Source organism: Drosophila innubila (genome assembly GCF_004354385.1).
Source record: "Drosophila innubila isolate TH190305 chromosome 2L unlocalized genomic scaffold, UK_Dinn_1.0 4_B_2L, whole genome shotgun sequence".
Taxonomy (NCBI): domain Eukaryota; kingdom Metazoa; phylum Arthropoda; class Insecta; order Diptera; family Drosophilidae; genus Drosophila; species Drosophila innubila.
Genome location: NW_022995372.1, coordinates 18,738,634 through 18,756,295, shown reverse-complemented (window position 1 = coordinate 18,756,295; position 17,662 = coordinate 18,738,634). Strand labels below are relative to the sequence as shown.

General features: G+C 38.5%; 7 protein-coding genes across 10 annotated transcripts; 5 read left to right on the top strand and 2 right to left on the bottom strand.

Moving 5' to 3' along the window:
• Positions 1-25: 25 nt before the first annotated feature.
• LOC117780608 lies at positions 26-869 on the top strand. Of its 2 annotated transcripts, XM_034617206.1 has the most exons (2): positions 26-340; positions 411-657. In XM_034617206.1, the coding sequence occupies exons 1-2, from the start codon at positions 59-61 to the stop codon at positions 633-635; spliced, it is 507 nt and encodes a 168-aa protein (XP_034473097.1). In that variant the 5' UTR covers positions 26-58; the 3' UTR covers positions 636-657. The 2 variants fall into 2 exon arrangements, with proteins under 2 accessions (XP_034473097.1, XP_034473096.1); XM_034617205.1 differs by having other exon boundaries at positions 34-869.
• A 2,542-nt stretch (positions 870-3,411) lies between these two features.
• Positions 3,412-8,631, bottom strand: LOC117780316 (plasmanylethanolamine desaturase). Of its 3 annotated transcripts, none has more exons than XM_034616784.1 (7): positions 8,343-8,631; positions 8,144-8,234; positions 4,791-5,016; positions 4,282-4,493; positions 4,007-4,225; positions 3,773-3,942; positions 3,412-3,704 (listed from the first exon to the last, which is right to left on the bottom strand). In XM_034616784.1, exons 3-7 carry the CDS (start codon positions 5,011-5,013, stop codon positions 3,614-3,616), a joined length of 915 nt encoding a protein of 304 aa, XP_034472675.1. In that variant the 5' UTR covers positions 5,014-5,016; positions 8,144-8,234; positions 8,343-8,631; the 3' UTR covers positions 3,412-3,613. The 3 variants fall into 3 exon arrangements, with proteins under 3 accessions (XP_034472675.1, XP_034472676.1, XP_034472674.1); XM_034616785.1 differs by having other exon boundaries at positions 8,457-8,631; XM_034616783.1 differs by having other exon boundaries at positions 8,144-8,631.
• A 549-nt stretch (positions 8,632-9,180) lies between these two features.
• On the top strand, positions 9,181-9,970 carry LOC117780317 (28S ribosomal protein S18b, mitochondrial). Its single transcript, XM_034616786.1, has 2 exons — positions 9,181-9,532; positions 9,592-9,970. Exons 1-2 carry the CDS (start codon positions 9,261-9,263, stop codon positions 9,920-9,922), a joined length of 603 nt encoding a protein of 200 aa, XP_034472677.1. The 5' UTR covers positions 9,181-9,260; the 3' UTR covers positions 9,923-9,970.
• A 494-nt stretch (positions 9,971-10,464) lies between these two features.
• Positions 10,465-12,009, top strand: LOC117780314 (pyridine nucleotide-disulfide oxidoreductase domain-containing protein 1). Its single transcript, XM_034616781.1, has one exon. It carries the CDS (start codon positions 10,496-10,498, stop codon positions 11,936-11,938), a length of 1,443 nt encoding a protein of 480 aa, XP_034472672.1. The 5' UTR covers positions 10,465-10,495; the 3' UTR covers positions 11,939-12,009.
• On the bottom strand, positions 11,921-12,680 carry LOC117780319 (transcription initiation factor TFIID subunit 13). The gene is made up of 3 exons (XM_034616791.1): positions 12,541-12,680; positions 12,148-12,484; positions 11,921-12,090 (listed from the first exon to the last, which is right to left on the bottom strand). Exons 1-3 carry the CDS (start codon positions 12,583-12,585, stop codon positions 12,068-12,070), a joined length of 405 nt encoding a protein of 134 aa, XP_034472682.1. The 5' UTR covers positions 12,586-12,680; the 3' UTR covers positions 11,921-12,067.
• Positions 12,681-12,924: 244 nt separating this feature from the next.
• Positions 12,925-15,098, top strand: LOC117780313 (protein nessun dorma). Its single transcript, XM_034616780.1, has 4 exons — positions 12,925-13,150; positions 13,240-14,132; positions 14,199-14,818; positions 14,880-15,098. Exons 1-4 carry the CDS (start codon positions 13,006-13,008, stop codon positions 15,037-15,039), a joined length of 1,818 nt encoding a protein of 605 aa, XP_034472671.1. The 5' UTR covers positions 12,925-13,005; the 3' UTR covers positions 15,040-15,098.
• A 460-nt stretch (positions 15,099-15,558) lies between these two features.
• On the top strand, positions 15,559-17,016 carry LOC117780315 (PI-PLC X domain-containing protein 2). The gene is made up of 2 exons (XM_034616782.1): positions 15,559-15,784; positions 15,848-17,016. Exons 1-2 carry the CDS (start codon positions 15,709-15,711, stop codon positions 16,729-16,731), a joined length of 960 nt encoding a protein of 319 aa, XP_034472673.1. The 5' UTR covers positions 15,559-15,708; the 3' UTR covers positions 16,732-17,016.
• Positions 17,017-17,662: the final 646 nt, after the last annotated feature.

The following is a 17,662-nucleotide window of genomic DNA, read 5'->3' as shown; positions in this document are numbered from 1 at the left end:
AAAATGTGTCAAAATATGTCTATTCATACACCCTGTGGCCCGCCTTTTTGTTTTCGACATGAATCCCATTTGCGAGACGGACATCAACAGTCCGGAGTGCCAGACATGGATGAACAAGGTGTGCGCACATTGCAGGGAACTGTTTGCCAGGGAAGCCACCAATACCTGGGCCGCCTGGTGGCACGATGAGACGCCAGTTTTTTACAAGGATGTCCCAGAGATGACCGTCTATGACTGTAGCAAGCTGAAGAACTTGCTGGAGCAGGAGGTGGCCGCATTGCATTCAAGTAAAACAATAGCATACCCATCCAAATCATTTAACTTTAAGTTATGGCAAAAAGTACTGCTAATATCGATATATATTGGGATTATTGTGGTAATTGCTCTAATATGTCGATTTTGGAAACTAGAACGTCGGGAGAAAGACCGGCCCGTGGATGAAGAAAAAGAGGAATCACCCCGCACAACATCTCCGCAACCAGATAATACACCACTGCAGCAAGACGATGTACCAAAGCCCGACAAGCGTAAGTCTCTTAAAGGTTGGATGCGCCAAAGATGTCGTCCGATCTTCTTACACAACGAGGCTGCCCTGCGACGGCAGCAAGCCAAATACAGGGAGAAGGAACTCCTAAGGGAGGAATATACACAGCAAAACGTTGAGAAGTGGACAAGGGCCCGTGAGAAAGTTGAAAAGAAGCGTAAGCAAAGAGAAAGTGCTGCAGAGGCTGAAGCACAAAAGAAAAAAAGGGAGAAGGAAAAGAAAGAAGCGGGAGAAACGGTAGAAGCTATCTAAATAGCCACAGCTCTAAAATAACTATTTCAGATGGATATATTTAAGAATAAAATATATATTTTAATTATCTTTACGTATTGATCATTTATTATTCTTTAAGAGGACAAAATGACACGCTAATTCAAAATAATGGGCTGCCAACCTGCTTTAAAATTTACCTTACTGCTGAATAGCTTATCGCGTAAACTGAATCTAGGAGCTATATAATTACGAGTATTATTACTTCAAGACAATTTAATGTAACCATCAATCTTTGTAAAATAAAATCGGATAAATTTGTACATACTATGAAAAAGACTATTAATAAACTTTCGCTTTTCTATTATTTAAAGAGCCTGTAACTAAAAAGAATTAAGTTTGTATTACTTTAATTTACTCATTTTCATCAACAAATATCCATGCATTAACAATCCCTATTTTGGCTATCAAAAGTATCTTTTTCACTATATTACAGTAATTTTAACGTAACTGTACTTTACTGCAAGTCTTAAATTTGCAATGAGTTGGCAAGTCTAAACAGAAAACAAGTTGGCAGCGCAGTTGTAGCAAACTTTCTATTTGCAGATATTCGTTCGCGTGCGCGCATCGTATCCAGGAAGAAAACTGAAATAAACTTTTTATTTTAATAACGAATAGAAGTAAAATGACAATTTTAGAAAGATAATAATAATGAAATTGAATATCCCATAAATAATTTAACATATTTAACGCCAGTTAAAATAACTGGGGATTTACGCATGCGTGCTTTAAAGTATGTTGAAATAAAATAAAAACTAATAACTAATTATTAAGAATAAGTCTTGCTGTTTTGATACATACGTATGTATGAAAATAATACAATAAGTAAATGTATATGTAAAATGTTCAATGTCAATATCCTAAGTATCCGATGTAAAAGGTCATCAGTGATTAACTGTGTCTTCGAAAGCTAGTAATTCGTCTGATATCTTTTAACTTGGATGTTTACAAGCAAATTGATTACAACCAGTTAATAAAATTGCTGAAATTTGTTTACTGGAGAGTGTGCTTTATATATTCACTGATGCATAAACTTAGTTATTTTCAAGGACAGCGATTATGATTAGTTGCTTTGAAAATGTTAGGTATTAACAACAATGCATCGAAATGTGTCGCATCTCTGGTACAGTTAGTAAAGTAACGTATTTCAGAAATTGTTACATTTCCCGGAGATGAAAGAAAATCACCCTGAAACAAACAAAACTTAAACTTTGAGGACACTTTAGGTTGGTCGTCAAGCAAATATTCTGCAGTCAACGCAAATTTGTCAGGTATGCAGCACGTTATTGTTTTGAGTCTTCTTAACGAACTGCATACCTAATTAATTTTGTTGTTGATATATTAACATGGAAAATGCCACAGATTATATAAAAATATACGACTTTGATTGAATTAATTTAATTCGGAATTACAAATACTTGATGAATATCAATGAATTGAAAAGATTTCATTGGTCTAGCAGTGTGTCGAGAAACCTGTAGGCCCCTGATCTCTTTTCCTTTTGTTGTTATCAAGCTACAAGAATTACGAATCTTTAATATGTATATTTTTTATGCATATTCTTATTAAGATTCAAGTTCTGGAGATGAGTTTGAGTATTTCAAACATTGCATCACAAATGTTTAAAAAAAACCTCCTTTAATAAAATAAGTTAGGTAATAAAATCGGAGACATCCTAAATCAAACAGGTAAGACACCCGCTAGTATTATCGTTGCACTACGAGTGATTTATCTGTTGGATTTAGTTGTCACTGTAATCTTCATTTCGTTCAAATAATAAAGAGTAAACATTAAAGTCAGCTTCAATTATTTTTTAATCACAATTAATATTGCTCTCTTAGAATTAATTTGTTATGCAAAATATTTTCCAGCACTCAAATTATATAGTTATGTTGTACTTATATATGTATATAAAAAAGAGTTTTTCGTTTCAGAAGTACAAATTCAGCTGCTTAGGCATAGCATAATTGCTGTCGTTTTTGTTTGTCTTGTTTACACTAAATATAAACTATGTCACTTAATTGTTAAAAAATGTGCGTACTAAAATCGTTGCTTTGCGTCTTTAAAAAATCTTTTGTTATTAGAATTGTTTTTGTCTTTTGGTATTGTTATTACTATAGCATATACATACATATAAATGATTTCTTTTTCATAAGGCAAAATTGTAAGTCACTTTCTTGATTGCATTCGGCGCCTAATTAATATATTAATAAATTTATATATAAGTATGTATATATAAATACATTTGTCTTTATAACCTTTAAAGCTGTTGAAATGTATTGAAATTGTGGTTTTGTTCATAGGATTCGGTATCAAAATTGTTGCTATTTAAGCTTAACGTTCTCAACATTAGTTACAAGCTCGTGTCAGTGCAAGTTGTAGATATATAATAAACATTATTGTATTCATATGTATATAAGGCTCACTCGTAGTATGTATATGTGTAATCTAATTTTAATAGCGAGATCAATAAATCTTAATTTCAGGCAAACAAATACATAAACAACAATACAGAAAACAATTTAACTTAAATGTAAAAAATGACTCGCGCATTTTAAACTTAATTTTTCACAAACTTTGCAACTAAAAACTATAAATTTTTTTTGCTTTTCAATTAATTAACTTAAGATACGATATTTTCACGTTGTTCAAGACTTTTTGTTGTGCAGAATATAGAATCATAAATAATACGAGTGACTTTCTTTCTGCCTTCTTCATTGGGTATGTTCTTTTTTAATTAGCAAGCTTTGTTAACGCTGGCTTGGTCCAAGTTCTATTTACAGTCGCTGGACAACATAGCTATGTGAGTTTCTTGGCCCACTTCAAGTCATCGTCCCTTGGCTTTAAGCCCGTAAAACGCTCAATAATAAACTCAAAGGTTGACCAAAATCTATAAGTTAGATATGATGATTTTGAATTTAATATTCTTTAACGTACAATATTTTGAACTATACTCACTTAAGCTTCTCCAGTGGCCAATTTAGCCAGCCGGTGGTAATGCAGAAGTACGTTTCATGGGGCGCGACATGGTGAATGCGATGATGTTTCCTTGGTAGAATTATATGACAACTCTGCAGCAACAGCACCCATCTGGGTAAACCCCAATATGTGTGCGACCATTTGTGTATCTGCAGGAAGAGAGATGATTAAGACCTGAAATATTTTTATTTAAAATACGCAACTGATGCTCACCTGGTTCGTCATGGCCACAAATATGGAGCATAGAAACACGTAGGTGATCCAGCCAAAATTTTGCTGTATTTCACATGGCGATCTAATATAAAAGTAGTGTGCCAAGTAACCTAGAATTGGTATGCCCACCATAAAGTTGTCGCCATTGGTCTCTATGAAGTCGTGACGTGTTATAGACGTTGGATCCAAATGATGCTCTCGAAACGGGCGCAGAAAGTTCTAAGCCAGAAATGGTAGTGACAAATATCAATAAAGCTGGTAATATACTTTCTTACTTTTCCGATTAATGGTAGATCCACGGAACCCCATGTATCCGCCGCCCAATGCACCAAACCAGAGGCAAAGTCAGCTGTGATAATACCACACAATGCGGAGATAAAAGCTACACTAATGCGTTCCCAGCGCAAATGCTTGACAATAAGACCAAAGTTGATGATCATCAGACCGATGCAGGTGTAAACACAAATAATTTCCTGTGCACGTTTACCTGCGAATAAGTGTTATACCCAACATAAGTAACGTGAGGAATTGCGAAATGAGAATCAGAAATGAATTTGCTTAATATTGGGATAATTTGTATATGTTATAAAATACCTGAAATGTAACAAAAAAAAATTCGTTTTATGATACTAAACACCAAACTGAAGCTATTATTATAAAGTGTTATACTGTTACCAACCCATGTTACTGTTATACATCTAATCATTAAATTAGCATTCAGTGTAATTTGATGTCAATTTACTTTGATAAAGATCTATAGTATACAAGAGTATAAGTTACACACCTGGACTATACAGTGAGGCCAGCTCCTGTGCTCCCTTATTTTGAGGTCCCCAACGTGGTGAAGTCGCTGCCGGAGCTGAAATTGTTGATGCGTCCGCTGTTGCCGCTTCTTTTGCCGCTGGTTGTCCTGACTCCTGATCAATTGTTGTGGGCGCTGAGTTACCATTGGGATCATCCTCATACATGGAGTTGGCCAGTATTTCCTTGTCGCTTTTAGCCGTCATCGTCTGTTTGGAAGGTACATATATAAATAACACAATAGATGAGAGCACAGTATTCAACTTGAACGCCTTGTGGACTGTCCCTGACTGACAGCACACTTTTCAATGTCAACCCTCTTCGAGGTCCTGGGAAAATGTCGGCTGTTCTTGTTTGCATAATTTAGCACATTGATGGGAATAAAACCAGCAACAATGTGGGAGTTAAATATTTAGAACCTCTTAAATTTGTAGTAGTTGCAGTTCTTGATTTATTTAAATGCCCAAACAGGAAACAGGTGACCATCAGCTCAGCAGCTCCCAAACATTGACCTCTGCACATGTTGATGTCATTACGTGGCCTGCATTGGCGACCCCCCAATCCCTCCACCTCCAAGCCCTTCCCCTTTTGTCGTCCTGTACGAACTATGTCACGCAATATTTTGGGTCTTTCACTATGCCCAGTGGGACTCGAATGACTGAGTTGTCAGCTGATGTCGGGGGTGCGGTTTAAAGGTGCCTTAATTAGGCAAATTGGTATTTAAATTGTTATGAACGCTATCTTTGAGGTAGGTTAATTCAACGAGTTATATATATACAAAATTGTCAGCCTATTTTCGCGTTTGTTTATTTCGATGGTCAGTGGAATTTTTACTTCCCATACTTCACATAATAAATGAGGGTTAGGTTTCACTTATGCATGAAACAGGCTATCTGGCTAAGGAGAGTCCTAAAGACCTTATACTGTCATTTTCGCTTAATATTTCTGCTTAAAGCAAAAGCAGTTTTTGGTACAAGTTAAGCTGTTTCGAATCTCAGCTGAGAGATATTTTTATAGTGATATAGTAAATTGAAATGTAAACTGTTATTTGCTAACATACCAATAAAATTACTTTCAGTGTAATGGCGTTGCTTATATTCATTTCATTTAAGCTCGACTTAAAATTACATCAGTTGTCATTAGTTAGAAAGAGTAAACTATATATAATAAATGTGGGATATTAATGGCATGGTCGGTCTGCTACAGGTGTTTGTCAGTGTGTGCGTGTGTGAAACGTGGTCAGCGCCTGTGTAAGTGTGCTAAAGCGTTGTGATTGGCGCTTGTTAAGTTACTCAAAAAAGTTAAAAGTAATCAAAATAATATTTTATATGTATATGAAAGCTTACATGCAACAAGGAGCAACTTCTTGTTATGTCCTTCCTAAAAATACAAGTGGTTTCTCTAGAATTGTAGATTGTATTTGTCTAAAATAATTTCGTCATGGATAAGTTAAAAGCTTGAAAATTAAAGTGGCAATCGTCTTTTCCATTTGATTAAAAAATTTAATCAAGTGCGGCTTTAAAAATAAAGTATTTATATATAATTTATTAGATGAACCCACTCAACTACAAGTTAAAATTGAAATATTAATTCTCAATTCCTTAATTGGTAAATTTTATTAATAATTTAAAAACATCATTCAACATAGCATTAAATTTGTTAAAAATCCATTTAACTATTTTATTTATTTTAAAAAAGCTATTTAAGCAATTACTTCTAAGGATCATGTAAATATTAACTTGGGCATACCTCGTCTTAAAGTGCAAAGTGTACACACATACTAAGTTCATACTTCGATTTCCCTTACACTTAAATAAAGCACCTGCTCGAGTGCTTTCAATGTTGTCATCAAGTGGTTATAATACAACCATGGCGTTGTGTGAGAAACGAATGTGCGTGGTAATTGCAGAATTGTCCTCCTACATAAGTTTTATTTATGCATTAGAGGTCAACAAATGCCACAAAATATAGGTAACTGTTGTATCAAATATTTCTCATAACCAGCTTTGAGAACTTATTTTTTTTATTGAGCAAACAATTTTCTTCTTAAATGCCTTTACATAAATAATATATAAATGACGCTAATGATTGCACATAAAACAGAACATGTCGAATAAATTACACTTATTTGGTAATGGGGACCGGGAAAGTGAAAACACATTAATTAAAACAGGCAGAGCACAACATAAACTATTGATAAATCGCCTAAAACCAGAAGGAATTGACAGGCACGCGTGGGCTTTACCTATTACTAATGGCTATCAAATTCTGTGGTGAACTCCGCCCCCCACAAAGGTCATGAAAACAAAACCCATAATCTGATGGCTAGTAACGCCCCAGAAATGGCAAACATTTCCGTTTGGCGGCCAAAAATAAAAGAGAAATAAAAGCAAATGCTGATTCAAATTTCAAAAATAAATGCGAAGTGGTGCGAAGAAAAGTAAGACGTCTGAAAGGTGAACCTAAAATGAAAATGAATATGGAAACGGCGACAATGGCGACAGCTCTACTGCCTTCTAGAATATCCTAATATTACAGTTTGTGGTATATTCAGTTGTAAGTTCTTGGAGTGTACTAAAAATACCTTATCAAATCAACTTCAACAATTTTCATATCTTTAACGCGATTATGCCGAAATACGAAAAAAAATATATATTTCAGTAGCAGTTTAATTTAAATGTATATTGTACACAAATAAATATATTTTAATCATTGGGAAATCAACTGATAAGCTTTCGATAATCTTATTGAAATCAAAGTCAATTCCAATGACTGTTGTTGTCACGCTCTTACAAGTGGCATTTCCTCTCCAAGCCCCAATAAACGCAATGTAACATCAAAAAAAAATTATTACCGCTCAAAAGCTCTCTCTGATCTTAGTTGTAACTGTAACAGGGTATTTGGCTAGTTGCTCAGTTGATGACACCTTTTGTGGCCTTTTTACTCGCCTATTTGCTTGTTGGTTTGTTTGTGTTAGGCATAAAAAAAGGGGCGAATAGCCAACAGGTACTAATTTAGCACAGCGTAACAACGATTTCTGTGTTGTGGCAACGAGGAAACACAATTTATTACACGAAATGCGCGAAAAGTCACTCGAAAGTTTGCTGCGAGGAAATTCTCACTCTGCCTCTCAGCAATTGCGCGCCTCTTTTCAAAGTCAGCAGTTTAGCGTATTTATAGTTTTATTGTTGTTGGCTATTTGCAATTGATAAGAAATTTTCATGGCTTTGCTTTTTGCATACTTTGCACCGCCATACTATTAATAAAAACAAACCAAAAAAAAAAAAAAAGAACTGACCAAAAGCTCTCAGTCACACACTACAATATTTGACTCACCTTTTGTGCGTGTTTTTGTTGTTGGCGGCAAGTAACGGCCACGCGTTGTTGATAATTTTACTATTGTTGTTGTTGCTAGTGGCAGGAGCACCTACAAAGAGGAGCAGAGCAGAGGAATGTGTAGGTTTTACTAATGCCTCGCTCAATTAAATTTAAATGATTCGTCTAGTAATATTGATTAAAATAAAAGCCAAACTACGTTTTTGTGCATGCAGAATAGTAACAGCAACAAACACGCACACAGGGATACACGCACATACACACATACACCGACAGAAGGACGCACGCCATGAATTAAAGCAGAGCTACAAACGTCAGCGACACCTCCTCACTACAACTAAAAAGTAAATAAATGTTGCTTTTATGCACGTGATTTTATGTTGTCACTGGCGTGAACACATACAATGCGGTCCGGAAACCCGACAACGACGACGACGACAACTCCGTCTGCAGCTGCAACGGCCACTTTGCACTAGTAAATTCCGACACCAACTGAAAAAAAAATTCCTATTCTAGGCAGCTTTTCATTCATGCCCCTGCACTTGTATGTATTGGTGTAGGAGGTCAGCTTTTACCGTTATGTGTTGCTTGCCGCTCACATACTCACTTTCAAATTCAGCCCGGCAGGCGCAACAATTTTTTTCTGTATGAATGTATTGCTTTTTTGTATTTGCCAAAAATATATTTAAAAATACACATTACATTTTGACAATAAACTCGTATTAATAACTATTAATTAAAATTAATCTATCTGCATCACTGTTATCGATCTGTGTATCGACAGCATGTCATAGCAGCAAGCTTTTTGTTGGCGAAAATGCAGTGTAACCGAAGCGCGAGATTGCAATGAAATTGCTTAATTGACGAAATTCTAGACATTTGAAATCCGACCAAATTCTAACAAGAATTTTGCATAAAATTTTCAAAATCTTGCTTCAAAAGTTTGTTTATTTTCTGCTTACTAATTTTGGCAATTTGACTAAAATGGTGTGAACTGCCAGATAGTATATTTTTTTTTGGTACCAACTTTTTCGGCAGGGTGGCAGCCCTGTCTGTTGTTACGTCGCCGCCTGCATTTTGCAGCTAACAAATAATAAACTTTAATTATTAAATTAAAATGTTGCCTTTAGCACGTGGCATTTACAGTGGCTTGGCACAAATTACGCGCACCAACCGTGTGGCCCTTCACACAGCCTGCGTGTTGAGATGCAAAGCAGAAAAGTCAGCAGAAAGTGAAGAAACCTCCGGCAACGAAGAAAAGGAAGCCAACGCCGTTCCGGATGCTAAGGACCGTACAAAACTTATACCGGTGGAGACTTCCATGCGCTATTTAAAAAGCGCCGCCTACAAAACAACTTATGGGGACGATTATGTATGGACACAGTATCGGCAAGTATTAATAAACTAGAAATGCGAAAACAAAGTTAATTCAATTCTTTGCACAACAGTCGCAACCACAAAGGCATGTTTGCGCCGCGGAAGACGCGTAAAACATGCATACGGCAAGGGAAAATCTCCACAGGAAACCCGTGTCCCATATGCCGTGATGAGTATCTGGTGCTGGATTATCGTAACACGGAGCTTCTGCAACAGTTCATCTCTCCGTACAGTGGCGAGGTGTTGAGCTACTCCAAAACAGGCCTGTGCCAAAAGAGTCATCTGCGTTTGACCGTCGCTGTGGAGCAGGCGCGTGATTGTGGTCTGCTTACGTACAATGTGCCCTTCAGGGAATACGACTACAACGAATATTATGGCAAAAAGGATGAGCAGAAAATGTAAAGAAACTTATAAATATATTGTTGCAGAAGTTTTATTTTGTTAAAATGATTGAGCACTATTCTCTTTCTCATTGTGCTGAAATAAACAAAGACGAGTAGGGAAACATTGGGGACATTCAGCAGGTTTTTCAATCAGTAATCACTCCTTTACTTGTGCTGGATCAGTCATCAGTACCTGCTGAATGACTTGATACTATTTTATTACTATACTATGTTTGTGAAAAATCTCCTTTCATCTTTCGTAATAAATGGTCAGTATCAGTGATACCGTTACCAAAATTTAACATTTTTGATTGTTAAAAATTTCCTGCTGAATATGAAAAGTAGTTCTCAGGTATCATGATTGGTGATCAAAGTTACCTGCTAAATGCCCCTATTGTTATAAGGTTACGATTTACTCACCACGGCCTCTATTTATTTTCATTAAGATATTCACCATAAACATGTAATTTCATCATGCCATGAAATACGTCACCTTGTTAGTATTTCACCATGGTTGAGAACTATCATTTTGCAAACAGCTGTTCGATAAGTTGTTTTGGTTTATCAGTTCAGGTTCATCAGCTGATAAGTCATGTCTCGCGATTGTACATTTCTTGTTGTCGGCGGTGGCATTGCCGGCGTATCCTGCGCCGAATCTCTAGCCATTTGTTGTCTAAATGCATCCATTGTGCTGGTCACCGAATCAAGCATTGTGAAAAGCGTCACAAATCTTGTGCCCGTCGCCCGCTATCTCCATAAATTCGATGTGAGGGAACAAATTGCGTCGGAATTGGGCGCCGGCATAGCGACAATTGTGGATCAACTGGCGCAGATTAACAGCAGGGAACACTGGGCGAAAACCAAGTCGGGACTTGTCATCAAGTATCGTTATATGTGCTTATGCACGGGAGGTGCCCCCAAACTGTTTAGCACCAGTCAGGAGGAACACAAGGAACGGATTATTGGCATACGCGATACGGACTCGGTGCTGGAGCTGCAGCGAAGATTGGCCAGTGCTAAGGATGTGCTCATCCTGGGAAATGGTGGCATTGCCAGTGAACTGGCGTACGAGCTGCGGGATGTTAATGTCCATTGGGTCATTAAGGATGCTCACATATCCGCCACATTCGTCGATCCCGGCGCTGCTGAGTTCTTTCAACTTGCCAACGGGAAGACGGAGTCGGATTTGGAACAGGAGCCACCAGCGACAACGGCCATCAAACGGATGCGTTACAGCGAAATGTTGCCCAGGGAGGAGGAGGAACTGCAAAATAAGCATGGCGCTGCCCTGGGACCGGACTGGCATCTTAATTTCGACTTGAGTGGCGGATCCGGCAGTTCAGGCAGAAACCTACCCAGAGTCTACTACAAATCCCATATAGAGCATCTTCAGCAGTTGCCAGACGACGGCAGATTGCGGATCACGTTGAAACACGACGATGATACCCTGGAGCAGCTCAATTGTGATTTTATTGTATCTGCAACGGGAGTGCAGCCTCGCCATGATTACACAACGGATGCTCCCCTGCAGCTGGCCGAGGATGGCGGCATAAACGTGGACGAAATGATGCGAACGAATCTGTCCGATGTATATGCAGCGGGAGATGTGTGCACAGCTGCTTGGATGCCGGCACAGCATTGGTTTCAAATGCGCCTATGGACGCAGGCTCGTCAAATGGGTGCCATGGCCGGACGCAGTATGGCGGCCATTCACGAGGGTGAAACCATCTACCAGGACTTTTGCTTTGAGCTGTTTGGCCATGTGACGCAACTGTTTGGCTTTCCAGTCGTGCTCCTGGGCAGATTTAATGGCCAAGGATTGGGACGGGACTATGAGCTACTCGTGCGATGCACTCGCAACAAGGAATACATTAAATTTGTTCTTCAAAATGGAAGATTACGTGGTGCTATATTGATTGGGGATACGGATCTCGCCGAGACGTGCGAGAATTTAATACTCAACGGCACAGATCTGGAGCCTTATGGCGATGATATACTTAATCCGGATATTGACATCGAAGATTACTTTGATTGATATAATTATTACGGATATTGACATAGAAGATTTCTTAATATGTTATTGTACAATTAAAAGTATTACTTATGCTAAACGTTATTATCTCCTGTTATTCTCAGTTGGCGCAGCGCGCTTTTTTCTTTTACGTCATTTGGCCTTTCCCTCGTTTCCTATCAAATAATTAATGATTAATGGCAAGCCATAACTCAATGGATTTCGATACTTACCCACATACTTGATTTCATCGAAAGCCTTACGCGCCTTTTTCAACTCTTCGTTCATAGTCAGCAAATCCTTTACCCTGGCATATTTACGCTGATCTTTGCGCACCAGAAATATTATATCTTCAACTTGGACACGTCCAGTACGTCCGATTTCCATTGCGCGGTGTGTAGTCTCTGCAATGTACTCAATGACCAGATCCTCGAGTAGATCAACTGTTTCCGTATAGGGATTCTTGTCGTCGCCAAAACCAAACATCATGCAACGAAGCTCCTTGCTAAACAGACGCTTGCGTCCCGAATTTGTAGACACCATTTGCTCATCGTCTGCATCCTCATCAAACTAGAATTCATTCAGATTTAAATTTATACTCACATATATTTAAGCAATATACTAACATCAGCGGCTTCGAAATGATCATCAGTCGTGTTATTTGCAGCCATTTGTGTTGTTTTGTTTATAAATAATTTATGGGAAACAACAAACAGAAGTTGGTTATCGAATCGACAGAGTCATCGACATTGTTGCCAACTGCTTGGAATAAAAAATAGCTGTTACTGGCTGGAGAGCATCTGAAAAATTGCTGAAATTCCGATGGAAAAAAGCTAAAACATTTTTTATATTGTTGCATTTATTTAAACGATGCCAGACCTAGAAATCTGATGTGAATCCTCACTTTTCTTTATATTTTCAATTTATTAAAATTTTTTTTCGTTTTTTTCTGAATTGCATTTTTAATTTTTAATGCCGTTATCGATAACTAGGGGAATAGCAGCTCTGTGTAAGCCGAGTCAGGCGCAGCTTGAACACACGCATATTTCAAATTTGAACGCTAGTTGCTTAAATAGCAAACACACCCAAAAATGGATGTTTATTCATTTGAAAAGTCATTTCTCGAACGCCTTAAGGAAGCAGAAGCTGTTTTATCGTGGGATGGCGCCGCGATGCCCGCCTCGCAGGTGCGCTCTGAGTGGAAGTCCTATGTCGAGTTGAAAATTGAGCCAACAGGTAAGCGAAACTCACACTCATGCGCAGAAAACAATGGCACACACACACACTCACAAATGGACACACACACACACACACTTATTTTACAGGCTGGCAGGCGATGTGGAAAATACCGCGCGTCATCTGCGAGGATTTAAAGTTACGCTTTCCGACCATTGTCTTTGGCTATGTGGATCAGGTTATATTCGATGAACTGAAGGCGGTGTTTGTAGTGACGGCTGTGCAGGATCAGGACGTGCACTTGCCGGAAAGCAACGAGGTGTCACTAATTGAACTATGGCCTACGTTACAACAGGAGAATCCAGCTTTGAATGTGGACACCACAGCGGAATGCATTGATCGCCTGCGTTTCTTCTATTCGCATGTGTGGATGCCATGGGACAAGGACTACGATGACGATCGCGATTGGGTTCAAATGCATTTGCAGGCGCGCATTCAGCTGGCATGTGATTTAAGCAAAAACCGATTGCCGCGTCCATTAGCTCTCCATATGCGTACTTTGTTGATGGAAGCACGTTATATTCAGCAGCGATTGGAATACCTTGAACTGGATCTAAGTGATGCCGAAGACGAGAGCGATGATGAAGCCGTCGAGTTAAACGACAATGCTGCCGATCCTCCGAAGAAGTATTCCAAAACGAACGGAAGCCCTAAATCAAATAACTTGAATAAGTCCTTGTTACCTGTTACGGATCTGATGTGTCTCCACCTACGCCTGGCCATTATTCGTAGCGAGTTTGAAATACTGGAGAATCCCGAGATGCGACGCGCATACAGTGAACTTCAAAGCAATGTGTTGAAGCGTCATTTGCTGCAGCGCAATCCAGGAGCGGCTGGACAGCCGACGGAGCCTGTGGAGCGTTCGCAAATGTGCCACTTGGTGATAGTGCCGGGCGAGCTTCAGACTCAGATTAAGCTGCTGACGCAGGCCGAAAAGCATGTAAAACCGCATATAAAAGTGCAACTGGGAAACACCTTGCAGGTAATGATGCTTAACTTAAAGTAAATGTCGTTATGCTACACTAAAAGAGTTTATGCTTTTCTCCAGGACGTGCTGGGCATTTCGCAGGCAAAGGATGACATTCTGCTATCGCCAGGACAGCACACAATCAAGTTTCTGGAACACCTTAATGACAATGGCAGTATACAGGGACTTGTGGCAGCAGAGACAATCATTGCATCCAACCAAGAAATGTCCAAACTTCCAGTTATTTGTTCAAGTGATGAGGACAGCACCTTAATGGTCATCGACGGTGACTATACATTGTCCCATCTAGTGTTGGACTGCCGTCATGTGCGACGAGGCATTCTGTTGCGAGATGGAACGCTGACACTACGCAACTGTCGTATGCTGGGCGATGGCAGCTCGAGCACTCAGGAGGCCATTGTCTGCATGCCACAGGCCAAACTTGAAATGGAGAATTGCGTGCTTGAGAACTTTGCCGTTGGCATTTCATTGCGACCTGAAACGAGCGCGCAATTAAGCAAAGTGACCATTAGAAAGTGCAACACGGGATTAGAATTGTTGGACCAATCAATCAAGTTGAAGCTGCTGGACAGCAATTGCAATTTCGATACTTGTAAACTAGGCATATTGGCGGATGGCATAGCTATGCCCAATAACACTGAAAAAACACTGGCTCTGAAGCGTTTTAGCGAATTACAAAGGTTGGAAGATTTAAATTTGAGTACACCACTTTCTTCATCTAATTATTACATTATATTACAGATACAATGAAGACAACTGGCTTGGTAATTGCACTTTTAGTAACTGTCTGCGTAATGTACGGGCTTACAATCAATCGGAGCAGCTGCTAGCTAAGCGCACACATCAAAGTCTCTTGTTGGACGAGCTGGATGGGGAGAACAAAGAAAATATCATCATTTAGTTTAAGGACAGGCAATTTAAATCGTACAATAAAAATTCAAGCAATTAAATGCTTTTTTAGTCAACTATGATTTTATTGCTGACAAGTGTTGAGGTTTAGCATAATTAAAGTCAGGGTTCAGCACACACCTTATTTTTTCTAATTTTAAATTTAAATGGTTTTATGAATTCTAATCTTATTGCAATTGCTTAACATTTTTGAAATGCGAAAAACGTTATTCTTAATTACAAGCGTCAAATAAAGTGTATCGAAAGTGATATGCCCAGTGATGGTCAAAGTATCGCATATGCCCAGTGATGGTCAAAAAATCGCACATTTAAAAGCAAAAAAGTTTAAAAGTTAAATGCACAAGAAAAATGCAAAAGCAATTTCTGCACAAGATAAAAAGGTGAACAATTTAAAGTTCTCAACTTAAACATTTGACCCAAAATGGTACATGCTGCCAGATCAGAGAATTTAACAGATTGGAAACCTTTGGGCCGGGTGGCAGCATTTGGGCCAGCTGGCAACGCTGGTTTATTCCTCTAAATTTTGGAGTCTTAAAAGTTTGCAACAGCTTTCGCAGCCATGTCGCGATTTAGCGGAGCTCTGCAACTTACTGATCCGGACGACTTTATTACAAATTAGAGACGTCGTTATAAGCACACATAAATTCCTTCAGCAGCCACCATGACCAAGGAGAATTGGATGCGCGACCTGCCGCCCGATCTGCGAGATTTATCAATTATAAATTTAGCTATTCCAGGTATATGAGATCATCGAAAATAGTTCAAACAATGCCCGACTAATTAATTCTAATTATCTGCAGGTTCCCACAATTCGATGACCTATGGCATTAATAGCAATTCAAAGCTATCGCCAGATGCGGAGCGCGCAGTACGACGATGGCACCGTTTCTTTCCCTGCTTTGTGAGACGCTGGTCCAAAACGCAATCATCAAGTATTTTGGAGCAACTGCATCTGGGTGTGCGATATTTTGATTTGCGTATAGCACAAAATGACGACAAATTCTACTATTGCCATGGACTCTTTGCCATGGAAGTGTTTGAGCCATTGACGCAATTGCGTCAATTTGTAGAAACGCATTCGGATGAGATGATAGTCCTGGACTTGCAGCATTTCTATGCCATGGACGTGGCCCAGCATCAGCAGCTACACACCCAACTGATTCAGTTCTTTGGTCAACTATTGTACACAACTACAGATGGTTCCCTGCTCGAATGCTCTCTGACACGCTGTGCTCAGCTCCAGCGTCAAGTGGTGCTCATCTATAGACGCTGCCCGATTGGACTGCCACCAGAGTTCTGGCCAAGTTATGCCTGGCCTACACCATGGCCCAACACGGCCAGCGTTAAGAAACTACAATCATTTCTATCGGATTCATTGCTGTCACGTCAGCCCCAACAGGGTTATGTCTCCCAATGTATAATAACACCCTCAGGACGCTATATAGCACTGCGTGTATTCGTCACGTTAAAGGGAACAGCAAAACGTGTGGATCAAAAACTCAAGCCTTGGATATTGGAACAGTTGCCTGGACCCTTTTCAACAAATCAATCGCCGCGTGCGAATGTCTTTTTAGCCGATTTTGTAAATCTCAAGAATGGACAGTTTTGTGATTGGGTTGTGCAGTTGAACACCAAACTGGAGACGGTTCCGGATGAAATAAGAGCAAAGGAGCCGCTTTATTAACACACAATGCCTCTCTTTAAATATTATTTTTGTACAAATTACTCAATATTTTTATTTCGGTGATATCTTTTATGTACAAAGTCTATATGCACAGCAAGGCCTTACAATCGCCATTTACACAAACAATTTGTTAATGTTTTATGTTTGTTTTAGATGCTCTCTGTAAAGAAAGGCAACCTCAATATAAAGGGGACAATGTTACGTTCTTTTTTTTTTGTTTCGTTAGCTTTACAATCTTATGTATACAAAGTAATCAATGAATACATTGAAATGTGATTAACTAAATGGTATAAATTGTTGATGGGCGGTAATGTCAAGCAAAAGTCAATAATGCTTAAAGATAACGAATGCAATTGCATTAAACATGGCTTTACAGGCCACTTGGTCACCTGATTGCAAACTATAATTATTTCCCTGCGGAGAATATTATAATTCTGTTACAAAATGAGTAACGAATTGTAATTATTGTGGTAAGATATTTATAAATGTGTTAATAAAGTTACAAACAAAATAATTAAAAGAAAAAACAAAATAACAAGTGTGTATTTTAAGTTTTGTTCAAACACATCGTTTAGTTTTTAAAAATTTTATTATTTTTCGACTTTTGAAGCCATGATTCCACGTTAATAGTAAGGGTACCTCCTTTGAAATTTGAAATATTCAAAGTTTTAAATCTCTAGTTTTTCCTTTTAATAAACTCCTTATTTCGTAAAAAACGACACTTTAAACTTGGTTCTTCTTTTTTTTTTTTTTGTAAAAAATCAGATCAGAGGCTTCAGCAGCTTCGAACTGTCATAACTTTGACAAAACTTTACCGATTTTCAAGCGGAATGTCATCTTGGTCATGGTTTGGCATTTATTCGGCATTAAAATTTTATTAAATTCGACACCTTATCACTTTAAATTTTTCTAAATTAATTTGGTGTACCGT

What these genes read in the sequence shown, in the direction of transcription:
- LOC117780319 (XM_034616791.1), bottom strand. Translation starts at nt 12,585, where the DNA reads ATGGCTGCAAATAACACGACTGATGATCATTTCGAAGCCGCTGAT. An exon ending in ATCATTTCGAAGCCGCTGAT is followed by an intron (nt 12,485 to 12,540) that starts GTTAGTATATTG and finishes AATGAATTCTAG; the next exon opens with TTTGATGAGGATGCAGACGA. An exon ending in CGATGAAATCAAGTATGTGG is followed by an intron (nt 12,091 to 12,147) that starts GTAAGTATCGAA and finishes ATTATTTGATAG; the next exon opens with GAAACGAGGGAAAGGCCAAA.
- LOC117780314 (XM_034616781.1), top strand. Translation starts at nt 10,496, where the DNA reads ATGTCTCGCGATTGTACATTTCTTGTTGTCGGCGGTGGCATTGCCGGC.
- LOC117780317 (XM_034616786.1), top strand. Translation starts at nt 9,261, where the DNA reads ATGTTGCCTTTAGCACGTGGCATTTACAGTGGCTTGGCACAAATTACG. An exon ending in TATGTATGGACACAGTATCG is followed by an intron (nt 9,533 to 9,591) that starts GCAAGTATTAAT and finishes TTTGCACAACAG; the next exon opens with TCGCAACCACAAAGGCATGT.
- LOC117780316 (XM_034616783.1), bottom strand. Translation starts at nt 5,013, where the DNA reads ATGACGGCTAAAAGCGACAAGGAAATACTGGCCAACTCCATGTATGAG. An exon ending in GGCCTCACTGTATAGTCCAG is followed by an intron (nt 4,494 to 4,790) that starts GTGTGTAACTTA and finishes ACTTATTCGCAG; the next exon opens with GTAAACGTGCACAGGAAATT. An exon ending in ATCTACCATTAATCGGAAAA is followed by an intron (nt 4,226 to 4,281) that starts GTAAGAAAGTAT and finishes TTTCTGGCTTAG; the next exon opens with AACTTTCTGCGCCCGTTTCG.
- LOC117780315 (XM_034616782.1), top strand. Translation starts at nt 15,709, where the DNA reads ATGACCAAGGAGAATTGGATGCGCGACCTGCCGCCCGATCTGCGAGAT. An exon ending in TATAAATTTAGCTATTCCAG is followed by an intron (nt 15,785 to 15,847) that starts GTATATGAGATC and finishes AATTATCTGCAG; the next exon opens with GTTCCCACAATTCGATGACC.
- LOC117780608 (XM_034617205.1), top strand. Translation starts at nt 59, where the DNA reads ATGAATCCCATTTGCGAGACGGACATCAACAGTCCGGAGTGCCAGACA.
- LOC117780313 (XM_034616780.1), top strand. Translation starts at nt 13,006, where the DNA reads ATGGATGTTTATTCATTTGAAAAGTCATTTCTCGAACGCCTTAAGGAA. An exon ending in GTTGAAAATTGAGCCAACAG is followed by an intron (nt 13,151 to 13,239) that starts GTAAGCGAAACT and finishes CTTATTTTACAG; the next exon opens with GCTGGCAGGCGATGTGGAAA. An exon ending in AACTGGGAAACACCTTGCAG is followed by an intron (nt 14,133 to 14,198) that starts GTAATGATGCTT and finishes GCTTTTCTCCAG; the next exon opens with GACGTGCTGGGCATTTCGCA.